Source organism: Nothobranchius furzeri, chromosome 9 (assembly GCF_043380555.1).
Source record: "Nothobranchius furzeri strain GRZ-AD chromosome 9, NfurGRZ-RIMD1, whole genome shotgun sequence".
Classification (NCBI taxonomy): domain Eukaryota; kingdom Metazoa; phylum Chordata; class Actinopteri; order Cyprinodontiformes; family Nothobranchiidae; genus Nothobranchius; species Nothobranchius furzeri.
The window spans coordinates 49,244,279-49,258,114 of NC_091749.1; the positions used below are offsets into that span (position 1 = coordinate 49,244,279).

Consider the following 13,836-nt stretch of genomic DNA (forward strand, 5'->3'; position numbering starts at 1 on the left):
GTATATACCTGCATTGCTTAATATTTAAATAGATGAGACACCTGTTGTCTTTAAGGACATGTTATTGTTATGAAAACATAAAGATGACAAGCCAGCATACCATATTTGTAAACTTTACTTAGTTGCTGTTGTAAATGAAAATTTAACACACAATTGCAGTGATGCTTTCTGTCTGAGGACATTCTCCAGCTTTCCACAGTCATGCATTTTAAAATGAATTAAGGCCAAAGGTGAAGCATTTCTTAGCACTGCCTTTTCAAAGAACAATGCTTTATCCTGATCTTTTCCAAAAGAGAGATTAATGGTCTCCACTAAGCAACATCTATAATGCACTAGAAAAACCCCCAAAGTAACCATCTAGTACACTTTTATACCATAGTAGAGAGAACATTGATTCCATGTTTCTACTTTATATATTTATTTTCTCTTCGCTAAATTATTTTGTATCAGTATTATATAAAAGTAAAGCCCTTGATTCCTTATTTGTTCACAGTCTCTTTTTTTCCTCAGAAACTTTCAGATATTCTTTAACTTTTAAGAAAAGCTATTCGGACTGTTTATTGTTTTCACTTAATATTGGCTTTATTATTATGTTTTTAATAGGGGTGGGACTCAATTAAAATGTATCTAATTAATTAGAGGCTTTGTAATTAATTAATCTAAATTAGTCACATTTTAAAATGTGCCCTTAAAGCAATTTTTTAATTAAAATTTCGAGACAGAGAATCAAACATTAGACACGGTTATTACTGTAAACTAAAGCTTTTAATTTCTACAAGAAAATGCATTTAATTATTCAAATGAAACAAGACCCAAATCAACAAAAATTTATAATTGCCAATAGAAAACACCTGCAAATGGATCCTAAGCCTTTAAATTGTCTCTCTGTCTAGTTGAAACACTGAAATAAACGGATTTGCTTAATTTGTTTGTATGATTGATATATGTATGTATATATATATATATATATATATATATATATATATATATATATATATATATATATATATATATACACACACACACACACACACATATATATATATATATATATATATATATATATATATATATATATACACACACATATATATATATATACACACACACACACATATATATATATATATATATAAAATGATAAAATTATATTGGAATATATTAAAAATAACTTGAACAAACACTTTCCTTTTTCTCCTTTTCAAAACAGCAGTAAGGCAAAGGACATTGAGTCTTGAGTGAAAAAATACCCTTTCCCCACACCAGTCACCATAAGACCACAATAAATGCCCATTCCCTCTAAGTCCAAAATCATGTCCTCCATCTCTCTGCACCACAACCCCCGTTATCTTTATATCCTCCCTCAACACATTTCTATTTATTTAACTATACATGTGCTAACATGCATTTAACTAATATAGTTTGTAACCTCAACCATAATATTTTATTAAACATGTGATTATAAAAGATCCTCTTTAACCCAGTTTAAGCAAAGTCCTTCTTTAGTGCCAGATGGTCTAATAATGGTCTTTAGAAAGACGTCCCCCCACTGCACAGACTGTGCCAATTCTTTAATGATCTATGCTGTGCTTTGTAAGAATCTAATTTGTTGCTGTTGTTTTGCAAGTTGGCCTATATGGGATTGTTATTGATGTAGGAGAGAAGAATCTCAAAGGACAGCACACAGTGTTATTTAGGGTTACTTTGCTATAGAATACTGCAGAATACATACGGTACATATTCTATATTCAATCACTTTGTCCCTCTGTTTTTGTTCAAGTGTTTACATTTTGCAAATAAAACATCAATCTAGTACTACTATAAAATTGAAGCGGCAGCAGCATTGAAAAACAAAATCTTTTATGTTTGATTGTTTAAAGTATTTGTTACTTTATTCTAAATCTTTCATGGTGCTGCCTTAAAAAAGCACTCACTGCCCGCATAAACAGACCTATGCTTGGGAATCATGGGTCTGGGAACTCTTCAATTCAAATAACCCCACCCCCTGAGAATTCTAACCTAGCCAATCAACGCTGAGCAGCGTACATCTCATGCACACCTAAATGCTGAGTTTCTCAAAAACAACAAATACATCGTCTGTGGCTCTTTCCTCTGTTCTAAATGACTTGAACACGTCTTTAAAACCACAACAAGTAAAAGCGCTAAAAGCCTTTCTTCTAAAGAAAGATGTTTGCACCGTCACCAGATGCCATTTTGGACTACAGCTAAAAACTACAGATGGTTATTTTTGAGCTGGCTAGTGCACATCAAAACCACTAAAGCAGTTAAAACAACTAAATGCTCTCTTTGAATTTTGTGATTGGTGTACAAGCTGATGCATTAGCCTCATTTGCTCTGTTATAGTTTAATACTGGTCTTTAAGATGGTAAATGGCCTGTATTTGATGTAGCACCTTCTGGAGTCCTGGCAACCCCCAAGGCGCTTTACAATACAATCAGTCATTCACCCATTCATACACACTATCACACCCTGGAAAAACCACTATCCTGCATGTGTTAGTTTTCTTGTTATGCTCCAGCACACGTTGTCCAATGGTAAATGACCTCTTTAGCAGGTACTTGAGTTTTGCATACCTATTAATTATCCATTCATACAAGTCAGGGCCATTAGAGGGGAAACATGCAGGACAGTGGCCCTTGGGCTATGGTTGGACACCACTGCTATGCAGGACTTTCCGGAGTAGTTAGGGTCTTCACTTGGGCTGCTAATGGTTGCTGCCATTTGCTATGACTACAAAAAATTTGGTTGAGTGTTGACATGGACTTTTAAGTATATACTTGGATGGACTTATTTGTGGCTTGTGATTTGTGGCTGACAATTGCTTTTTTAAAGTGATATCCATATCTATGCAGGCTGATGAATTAAAGCTAAGCATCTACTACAATGTACTTAATTCATACTTGATTCTGAATTGGCCTCCAGATCTCTCTTCAACATTCCCATTAGCCTGCAGAGTCTTCTCACGTTCACATGTAAATCCCAGTGGAAAATCAGCCACTGCAGGTTATATTGTAAATTGCATTAATTTGTGAGCGACGCAATGAGTCTAACTCCTTAGTCATGCTGATTCAGGAATGGATGCGGACCGGAATCTGTGTGGCTTGCAGGCGGAATACCATTTACGCCAACTGCGGATTGTGTGCAGAAGTTCATGAGATAACAACTACTTGTGTAGAGAGGAGCTGGTACACAAAGCCACACTCATCCTCTCGAACTTTCATAAAGTGATGTGGGTGTTGTACCCGTCTGTCGTGGTGAAGAGAAAGCTGGGCTGAAAGGCAAAGCTCTCAAATCACAAGTCGATCTAAGTTCCAACCCTCATCTATGTTCACAAATTTTGGGTACTGACCAAAAGAACAAAGTTCCCAAATTCAAGCAATTTTCTCTGCACGGTGTCTGGGCTCTCCCTTACAGAAAAGGTGGGAAGTTTGTAGGCTCGGAGTAGATCCACTGCTCCTCCACCACAGGACCGGAAGCATGGCAGCCTTGCTTCTGTCAGTGTGCTCCAGGGCAGCCGTGGCTACAATGTAGCTCATCACCACCAGCATGTGAATGTGTGTGTGAGTGGTTGTAGAACCCTTGAAAGTAATGTCCGAAATTAAGATTAGGACTATATTGGTGACAATCTGATTGAACATCATTAATTATAAATTGTGAAGACAATAATCTCTTTTTAAGTTTGAAGAAAAAAGGATCATGGATCAAAAGAAGCTTCAGAAATTAATCTAACCCCTTCAAAATACTAAATACATGAAAGATCATTATATCTTACCAGGCGCGCAGATAGGGTGGGGGACGGGGGAGATCTGCCCTCCCCCAGATTCAGATCGACCGCGATCCGTCCCCCCCAACTAAGGGCCAGAAAGAAAACAAATTCGGAGGTTAAGCGCTTGAAGCTCATTTTTCCAACTGCACTGAATGCAGCATGACGTAAACAAACACTGACTCCAGAGGCGCCAAAGTGGTTGCTGCTAGGATGCAGGATGAAGCGAAAAAGGCAAGCAACGATTACTGCGTATTTTAAAAAAAGCAACAATGTAAGTAGGCGGGACCGATCTGTCTGTTTATGCATGTTGGTTCTAATTTCAGTATGTTGTTGTCGGTGTTGGGACTTACTCATTAAAAGCGCCAAAGCCTCATTACTGACTTTAACAAGTCTCATCTACAAATATGATCCCTCATGAAGTTACTACTTTACACCAGAAGATAGTGGAGATGTGTAACCTTCAGGCTGAGCAAAGTTTGGGAGTTTTAAGAGTTTGAAAAATGCCTCCTGCCATGAGGCTCCCAGTCGGGGAGAGGAGGAGATGCGTGCAACATGAAGAGTGCAAATATTAGATAAAACGTATAATTGCCAGCAGGTCTGGTCTTTGTTGACTGATCACTTTGTCTGGTAATGACTGACTCTGATTATGAAGCAGAATATTGACTCTGATGAAGAAATTCACTCATCAAGCCGGGACGATTGACGCTGCTGCAGCATCAGACAGCTGGTGCTGCACGAGAGGTGTGTGGAGTTTACAAGCTCCAAACGTTGGGTTTGATGCATAGACTGTACATACTGGACAAACGGATTCCATTGGCTCCAATAACACGTTTGTTGTCTATAATGGGAGGTGGCCACCACCGCCATTTTGACCGTGTCACAGGTTCCGTCCAGCCCAGACAATTCCATAAAAGGGAAGAGAGGAGACGCTGAGGGTGGGGCTGTAAGGCTGGGATCGAGTGACGAACTAGCTACGAGCTAACCTGAAGCTAACCCTGGCTAACCCAAAGCTAAAGCGGAGGTGGGAGCCGAGCTAACGGATGTAGCCACCTAGCTTCAATGCAACCGGAGCTAACTGGAACACCCAACGACCTGACCCTCACACGGAGTTTAGGTGGAGGTTTTCTGCGCCTGTTTGTGAGAAGTACCTGTATTAAAAAAGTTTTAAATCGGTAAGTTTATAATTTATTTCCGTAATGAAAGCATTTTGCTTTGAGCAAGTTTTCAGTACAGTGTTTTTCGGCGCTATCACTCCTGAGTCGCACCAGCCATTAAATGTATCATGAAGAAGAGAAAATATATTTAAGTCGTATTTTGGGGGGACATTTTATTATCTTTCTTACAAAATCTGAGACCAAGCGTTTCACATTGCAACACAAGCACCGGTAACCATAACAGAATGAACAGCCAGCAGAGGAGAGGATGGCGGTGTTTCAAACCCTCCCGGCCGGCGTGGAGAGCTCATTCCTGGGCTGGAGCCGGCCCTCAGCACCCCGCCACAGGCTCTAACAGATGCTGGTGGTGTTTCATATATTTCCAAAACGTAATACTTGTTTGTATCTTGTACAGCCAGCTAACCTTTATTCTGGACTCAGTACAATTTACCAAAAGTAAAGAGACATTATACAGATGAAGTAAGCACAAGATAACTTACTGGAAGACACAGAATTATCATCAGAACCAGAACAAGAGAGCCTGATAACAGTCATGTGAAAATAACAGTTAAAAAGTATGTATGTATAATAGAAATAAAAATATATTAGAATTAGTGTAACTCACTGATCCAAACAAATCAGCCATAGCTGATTAGTAAATATGACATGAGGTCTGGGAGTTTTTAAGTTTCATTCTTTTATTACATTTTTTTCTTAGATCTGTTAAAAGGTCACCATGGCAGCCTGTGTGTCAACGTCAGCCACACAAAGCAGCAAGTGTAAGTACCAAGTACTTGTCTTGACCACTTCATGAATGGTTTTGTACTTTAAACAGCTAGGCCAAACCTGTTATTTTTTCCTCCATAGCCATTTGGGTCATTGGAGACAGCTACGTGAGACATGGTGCCCAGAGAGCTGCAGAGACCGTCGGACACAACCTTGGCCTCCCTGACGTCTGTGTCTCCTGGTTTGGTTGGGGCGGACCATCGACATACATACATGTGCCGACACTTTGCGCCCGTTTTATAAAATGTAGTGTTAAAAATAAATGTTTTTGCTCAATTACTGGAATTTCTTTGGTTAAGACAAAAGTGAGGAATAATCATTTACAAGTTATTTGTACAACAGGCCCATTTTAAATCCCAACAGTTTCTTAGCAGACAATAGAAATGTGTTCTTTACTAACTTTACTTGGTTTGAAAATCTTACTAAAATAAACTTGAGTGCCGTATTGTAAAACCCAATCATACTTGTTATGTAAACATTAGCTTTGTAGATATTTTTTACAGATATATATTTGTGTGCAACAAAAACCAAACTTAAATAATTTGTCATTCTTTATTGAAAAACAACAAAATACAGGTATACAGAAGTGTGGGAAAATGATAATGTGAAAGTATTGCACTATAAATGAAGTGAGATGAGATGAAGGTGAGATGAAGGTGGATGCCAGCGGGCTGGACGCCGGACGAGGAAACCTGGAGACGGATCGCTCAGACAGGAAGGGAAGAGCTTCCTCTTACTTTGATGGAATTAAAGTTAGCCGTCGTCTGAACGCCCAACCGTACGGTCTGAGGTCAAAGGTCACAGGAAACACACACCAGTCAGCAGTCATACAGATGCATAAAGATAACTGTAGCCATGGCAACCAGCTGACATGTCCCCACTTTCACCAGCACCTGGTGCCTGCCGGGTCACCTGAATTCCTGTGTGATGTCAGCACGGTCGGCCGTGACTGCTGCCATCAGAGGTGACCTCTGATCAGCTGAATGAACTCACCTTCCAGGGTGACGCTGTGTTAGAGTCGGCTTCATCCTGTAAACAAACAAACAAACAAATGAGTGGTAACAAAAACACCACTTCTGGTTCTGGTGGAGGCGGAAGACAACATGCACCTTTCCAGGAGCAGAACCCAGATGTTCTTGTTGCTACAAACAGAGACGAGCAGAGTTAAACCAGGAAGTGAGAGGGACCAGCTGCTGCAGACAGGTGACGCTCACCTGAGCCTGAACCATAGGAGCCTCCTCAGCCATCAGACCTTCTGACTCCAGTTCAGATGCCACCTTGTTGATGTCCCTCAGGCGGGACTCGTTGGCCTTCAGGTCCTGCAGGACAAAAGCACCTGCTGATTACCTTGTTGCTGCCGGGTTAACAGGTCTGGTGTTAGAACGTGGTGGATAAGAATGTTCTGACGGGCCGAGGGTTCTGAACTCACTCTGCAGGACTGGGCCTGCTCCTTCAGGGCCTGGATGCTGCTGCCGTAAGCCGACAGGTCCGACATCAGGGCCTCGTGCTTCTTCAGGAGAGCCTGTGGAGCAGAACATCAGAACCTTAAGCTCGTCTGACACAAGTGGAGCTTTCTCGCAGCGATGGTCCAATCGGATCCGCCACCGTAAAACAAACCCTGCTCAGTTCACCGCAGACGCAGCTCTGCGGGTGTTTAGTGGAAAAGCGTGAGCCTTCTGCCGGCTGCCACGTGTCATGGCTGCTCTGCAGCGGGAACACACATCACAGCTTGTAAACCGTTTGAAATAAGAGCGCCGGGAACACGTTTGTCATCACTTCCTGTGCGAGGCCAGCACTTCTACCCCTAACCCATGAGACGCTCAAACGAGCAACGACGTCTGGTAGACAACCGAAGGAAATGACAAATACAGAAACACTAATTATGAAGGACTGGAAAGAGAGCAAAGAAAAGCGATTGGAGTTTCTCAGGAAGGGACTTCCATACCTCGGCCAAGTCCTCGTCTTTCCCGTAGTCTGGACTTCCAACGATGGGCTCCTTCTCCCTCATCCAGGACTCGGCCTCATTAGCATCCGCAAAGTACTGCTGGGCCTGCAGAGAGTCCTCCAGGTCCTGCCTCCTCTGGGACGCCTTGGCCTTCAGCTTGTCCCAACGTCCATGAAGCTCCCACAGTTTAGTCTTCACTTCCTCACCAGCGAAGTGACCTGGACCCAAACAAAGTGAGCCAGAACCTGCAGACACCTCAGAAACATGTCAGGACCAGACCTGCTCTACCTTCTTCCACCATGGTCTCTCCTTTCTGGGTGACAGCCTTGATGCGAGGTTCATGACCTGTGATCTCAGCCTGCAGAGCCTGGTGCTTCTTCAGCAGGTTCTGGACACCAATCAGGTCCTTCCCTGAGGACACATGTTAGAGTTCAGCATTATGCAGTAGACAGACCAGTTTAACCCAGGGGTTTCTTTCTTCTACAATCTGCTCTTTAACTGTATCATTTCCTGCTATTTCAGCTGTTAACTTTATTTTTTCTCTAAGTGTTTTTCTCCCCAGAAGAAGCTACAACGATGTTCTGCTGAGCTGTGGTGGCCTCATGGAGGGGGCCATCGGCTAGCACACTGCTGCTAACCACTTAAACATTCTCCCTCTCCTGATAATAACATTTTACTTTCTTTGATGTTGGATGTGCTACTGCTAGTTTACCCGTTTAATTATAGATTCACTAGGATAAATACAATAAAGTTTATCTCTCGCCAAATAGAATATTTACTAAGAAATCACAATGTAATGTGTGTGTGTGTGTGTGTGTGTGTGTGTGTGTGTGTGTGTAAAAGCCATGTGTAGTGTTTGTTATTTATAAAGCATATGTTGTTGGATTTTATCCAGAATCGAGACTTTGAAAATATATAGTTTAATTACAGTTTGATTTATTTGACATCTGTATAATGTCTATTATTTTGTTTTTTCCCCTTAAATGCCTAACGTTTTAGTTTAACATGAATATTTGTCATTCATCCAAATACATAAAGTTACACATTAAAGACTGTCCAAAAATTAATTTGTTTCTCTGAGTAATTAACCATAGAATTAGATGGAAATTAATAACATGATTGTTTCCCATCTAAACAGCCCTAGTCACAGACAATTCAAGGGTGGGGAAGATTTTCTTCTAGTTACACAGCAATGTAACGTCGGTATGTTATACAGCTAATGCTTCAATTTTAAAAATCTCAACCAAAATATGAAGTAATGTGTTTGTACCCTGGCGTCCGTGGTGAAGTGATGACTCTCAAAGTGTTCACTGCACAAGCGGGAGAATGAATTGGGAGTCCGGCACTCTCTTTTTTGGTTGCTCACCCAAAGGTCAAGCCTCTCTGGATCACCTAGAGGAAAACTTCATACAAAGAACTAATTAAGTATATGGCTTTAAAATACTTACCGGAAATTACTGACTCGTGCGTACTGCAATATAAGCCTCACACCCCAAACCCCCCCCCCCCCCCAAAAAAAGAGCGAGTTTATCTGATGGCATACAGACTTCTAACATCAAGCACTATCTACCAACTCACCGAGTTGCAGTATATCTACGGTCAGGTCCGGCTTGGGGAGAAAATATGACACGTCTTTCAGGATGGACTTCATCTTTGGCAGCTGGCGAAGCCGGGAAAAGCAGGATCTAACCACCTGGCTAATGTGGGAGTCCGTCCTCATCTCTGGGTCCAAAACCACCCCCAGGTTAGTGATGGTTGGCTTCACTAAGCTGCAAAAACAGGGTTGCAGGACAGGACTAACTGCAGTGGGAGAGGGAGGAACAAATATTCCAGTTATAAATATTAAATATTTGAACAAATAAATATTTGTTAAAAGGAAGAAACTGATGATGACTTTAAGATTAGAGGAATGTTCTAGAACGGGTCTGGAACCAACGATGGCCCTTTGGATCAAAATTGGATTAAAAAAATAGCTCATGATTTTATTTATGGATGGAATAAAAATACAGGTTTTAAGCATCTTCTCAGTATCTTCATGTTGCACGACTTTCCACAGCAGAAGGACACAAAAACTGCCAGAATTATGATTAGAAAGATTTACGTTTTAATCTCAGAATCCCAACTTTTCCCAGAATCTTCATATTATTCTATGAATTCAGAGAAAATATACATTTTTCAGAGGTCTCGCTCCCCTGTTGTGGATATTTCTCAAAAGTCAACCATTTTTTCTTTTCAAAAGCTTTAGTAAGAGTTTGGACTCTAAACAAGTTTTACTTTGCAGACTGCTTGTCTACACCTTCATCAGATCTGCTCATAATAAAACATTTGGGTTATATTTAATGTCTAGAGAAGATGCTCTTCCTGGGCATTAAGTTATCAAAACAGATAAAAGTATTTTTTACCATAATTTTAACTGCTATCAGCTGATAAAAATAATAAAAAACAGCCTGATCATTAAAGGGGTGTAAGTGAAACCGCGCGGATCACACAAACCATCATGCTGTCTATATGACTTTGAAAATATATAGTTTAATTACAGTTTGATTTATTTGACATCTGTATAATGTTTATTATTTTGTTTTTTCCCCCTAAATGTCTAACGTTTTAGTTTTACATGAATATTAGTCATTCATCCCAATACATAAAATTACACATTTTAAATTTTAATAGGGGAATACTGCAGGAGGGAGCGGTAAAATACAGAAATCCCCAGCAAAAACAAGAAACTCTACGAGTCTGATGAAACCGCTGGTGTTCCTTCAGCAGGCCTGGTGGCAGCTACAACGACCCAGTGGCTGTGCTTAGTCAATGTTATCGAGCGCAGTCCGGCTCTGCCGTGAACGAGCCTAGGCGACATCCTGCTCTGCTTAAGAAGAAGTGTTATTTTCCGCTTCAGAAGAAGCGTCCGTGTTTTACGCTTTCTCAGAGACATGTCACGTTGCTAAGTTGTTAGCGCCGCGCGCTAACACGTCAATAGTGCAGCATAGCCTGCTGGAGGTTTTAAGGGTTCAGATGAAAACACCCTACCACTCAGGCTGCTTACACATCGATATTAAGTTGTCGCTGTTGCGCTCACGCCGTAATACGGCATTAGATGCGGTTAAAGTCAGACATGAAAAACTCCACGAGCGGTCAGACCGCGCAGCAGCTAGGCGCAGCAAGTAGGCGCCGGATCGGTCAGGCTGCCCGGCCTGACCGCTGGGGATTACCGGATGGAAGAATGGACACAGAAGTCTCCCTCTTAGCGCTCCGTCATATTTCAACCCATTTTTATCTTAAATGCACTGGGTTTTACCCTATTACCCATCTAAATATGCCCTATTAATTATTTTACCGTATTTTACATTTAAATTTCATGGTTAAACAGTACATGCTACATGTTAAACTGATAGTTAGCTAGCTACTTCGGTAAACTCAGCTAGTTTAAAGGCAGCAGTGACAGAAAATACGAATATAGATTTTAACTTACCGAAAAAAATGAAGTGGAGACTCCTTGGACGCTCTATTAGTGCAATTAATACCACTGCAAGACATTTTGTCCAACAATTGCACCAATAATATCCAAAACAGAATTCACAATTACAGAGACTCAAAATCCCGTAACACCTTCCAGGAGGGGCCGAGGCTGTACTGAGGCCTTTCCACGGAGCTAGCTCTGTGGTCACGTGGGTCTGAGGCGGCGGTCACGTGTGTTGGATGCTCATTAATTATACAGAATTTTAGGCTTTCAATACACTTAAACAGAAGAGTGAGAAAAAAATTCACCCCCCCTCAGAGTTGTCATGAGTATAAACTAGATAATTTAGACAAAAAACATGTTTTGGTACCAGGCTGTAAACATGTTTATTTCTGCTGTGAAATCAGCATTTTTAACATGGGAGTCAATGAGGATTTGCTCGCTTCTGACACCAGCCCCCAGCGGATGAGGGTGAAACTGCAATTTTTCTTACTTCCGGGTTGGGACCATTTTTAGAGAGGCATTGTGGGGGCTTGGTTTGATGTTAGTTTAATCTTCTCTGGGACGTGATGGATGTAGAAACTATGGTAAAACACCGCTAACGTGACAGATGTAGCGACAATGTAAAAAAAAGGCCGTAAAAAGGGGCAGATGCCGATGCGTTATGTATGAAAGTCAAGTGTGCCACATAATCATAAAAAAGTAAAATATAAAATTTAAAAAGAGATTTATATATTTATATATAAATAAAAACTTTCAAAATATAATGAAAATTTCTAAATAACGTAAAAATATGAAGGAACATCTGTTGGTTAGAGGCTGAAAATTTTAGGAACCACTGTTCTAAGTGATAAGTGAATTTTGTTTTTTAAATATATTTTATGTGCAGTTTTTTAGGGCTTTTATGTTTTCTGTAAAGATCGGTATGCTGAAAATCATTTAATGTTTTGCATAAAGCATGAGGTTTTGGTTAATACTTGATTGGGAGAATAACAAATGACTGAATTAAATAGTGGGGCGCCTCTGTCAGTGCGCCCCAGGGCAGCAGTGGCTACATCGTAGCTCATCACCATCAGTGTGTGAATGTGTGTGTGAATGGATGAATAATACACTGTAGTGTAAAGCGCTTTGGAGTCCTTACTCTGAGAGGTGCTATACAAGTGCGGATCATTTATCATTTATAGTGTTGATCAGGCAGTGCTTTGTTGCCAGCGTTCCACTGCATAATGGCTTCAAATACGTATATAGAAGTGTTAGTTTTTACGTAAACCATTGGATGAAATCACACAAACTGACTGAGCTCTAGTTAAGGTGCTTGCAATAGTTTGTGTGTGTGTGTGTGTGTGTTTGGGGAGGGTAATTGGAACTTTGTCCCCCCAGTTTGAAAATCCTATCTGCGCCCCTGTATCTTACGGCAATTTTTAGAAACTACAGTGTATCACAACATGTTAAGCGTCTGCAAAACAAATAAACACAAATAAACATAAAACATAATTTCTGGGTCTTTTATTCTCTAAATACCCACCTTAAAGTTAAACATCTTAAATGGATGAGTACAGTTTTGTCATAAATATTCAACCCACAGCAAAGCTTTTAAAAAAACATAAAAATCAGGACCTCACACTTCCACCTTCACTCACCTCAGAAATTGGCAACTACCAGCTCTGCCTCATGACCCTCCCAGGCTTAATATACAACCTCAGCCACTCCTGTGAGAAAATGAATCTCCTCCTCAGTTACTGTGTGCCAATGTCATTGCTGTACACAGTGAGGGAGGGTGCCCTACATAGTCATTCTCTATAAAGAGCAACTAGTTGAGTGTGTGTGCGTGTGTGTGTGTGTGTGTGTGCGTGTGTGTGTGTGTGTGTGTGTGTGTGTGTGTGTGTGTGTGTGTGCTTGCATGCTTGTCTGCTTGTCTGCACATTTGGTGGGTGACAGTGGTAATGAGGGGGGTTGTCAGAGGAATGGCTGGTACTGATGTGCTGTCACTGAAGATCTTTTCAAGGTCTGATCTCCCTGACCTCATGTTTCTTTAGGCCAGCTGGCCAGACCATCAAAGACTACAGCTTGACTGCATGCCATGTAGAGCAACTTTAATAATTGCATCACTCATTTAAAGCGATAGACATAGAAGTAACCGATTTCCCTCTATGGAGACCAAAACAACAGCAGCACTGAATTGGTTTAAACAGGGTCAAATAAAATAGGGAAACTCACTGAGCATTATCTAAGAGAAATTCACAATCAAAGTCACATTGAAGAGTCGTAGAGCTGACTGAGCATGTGATAAAATTACAAATCATCCTCCCTTAATTTCTGCCTCCAACTGTTCAAATGAATCTGTCTTGTTAGAATTACACTAATTCATGAGAATTATGACACACTACTGTGTGTGGACAGAACACTGTAAGAGCTGTGTTGTTATAATGCACAGAGCCAAAAATAGGATTTTTCAGTATTTAAAAGTTTGGAGCAAACTAAAAAAATAACCAAATGAATGAAATATAAAAAAGATCATCTGAGGACTTAATTACTTGATATTTCTGAAACTATATGTGCGCATTGCTGGCAGACAGAGAAGCAAACCAGTGGATGACTGGACACTGATACCAATTATGAGTCTATATGTACAGATTATAGTGATGGAGTAGGAAACCATGGTCTTGGAGAGTCACTATCCAGCATGTTTTAGTTGTGTCCCTGCTTC

At 40.6% G+C, this 13,836-nt stretch overlaps 1 protein-coding gene across 2 annotated transcripts; it reads right to left on the reverse strand.

The window, feature by feature from the left end:
* Positions 1–5,097: 5,097 nt before the first annotated feature.
* Positions 5,098–12,873, reverse strand: LOC129153151 (spectrin alpha chain, non-erythrocytic 1-like). 2 transcript variants are annotated; one of them, XM_070554913.1, is made up of 9 exons: positions 9,251–11,131; positions 8,943–9,075; positions 7,961–8,083; positions 7,673–7,890; positions 7,157–7,249; positions 6,942–7,046; positions 6,837–6,869; positions 6,721–6,756; positions 5,098–6,512 (listed from the first exon to the last, which is right to left on the reverse strand). In XM_070554913.1, the coding sequence occupies exons 3-9, from the start codon at positions 7,971–7,973 to the stop codon at positions 6,435–6,437; spliced, it is 576 nt and encodes a 191-aa protein (XP_070411014.1). In that variant the 5' UTR covers positions 7,974–8,083; positions 8,943–9,075; positions 9,251–11,131; the 3' UTR covers positions 5,098–6,434. The 2 variants fall into 2 exon arrangements, with proteins under 2 accessions (XP_070411014.1, XP_054588200.2); XM_054732225.2 differs by lacking the exons at positions 8,943–9,075; positions 9,251–11,131 and adding an exon at positions 11,142–12,873.
* Between the last annotated feature and the right edge of the window lie 963 nt (positions 12,874–13,836).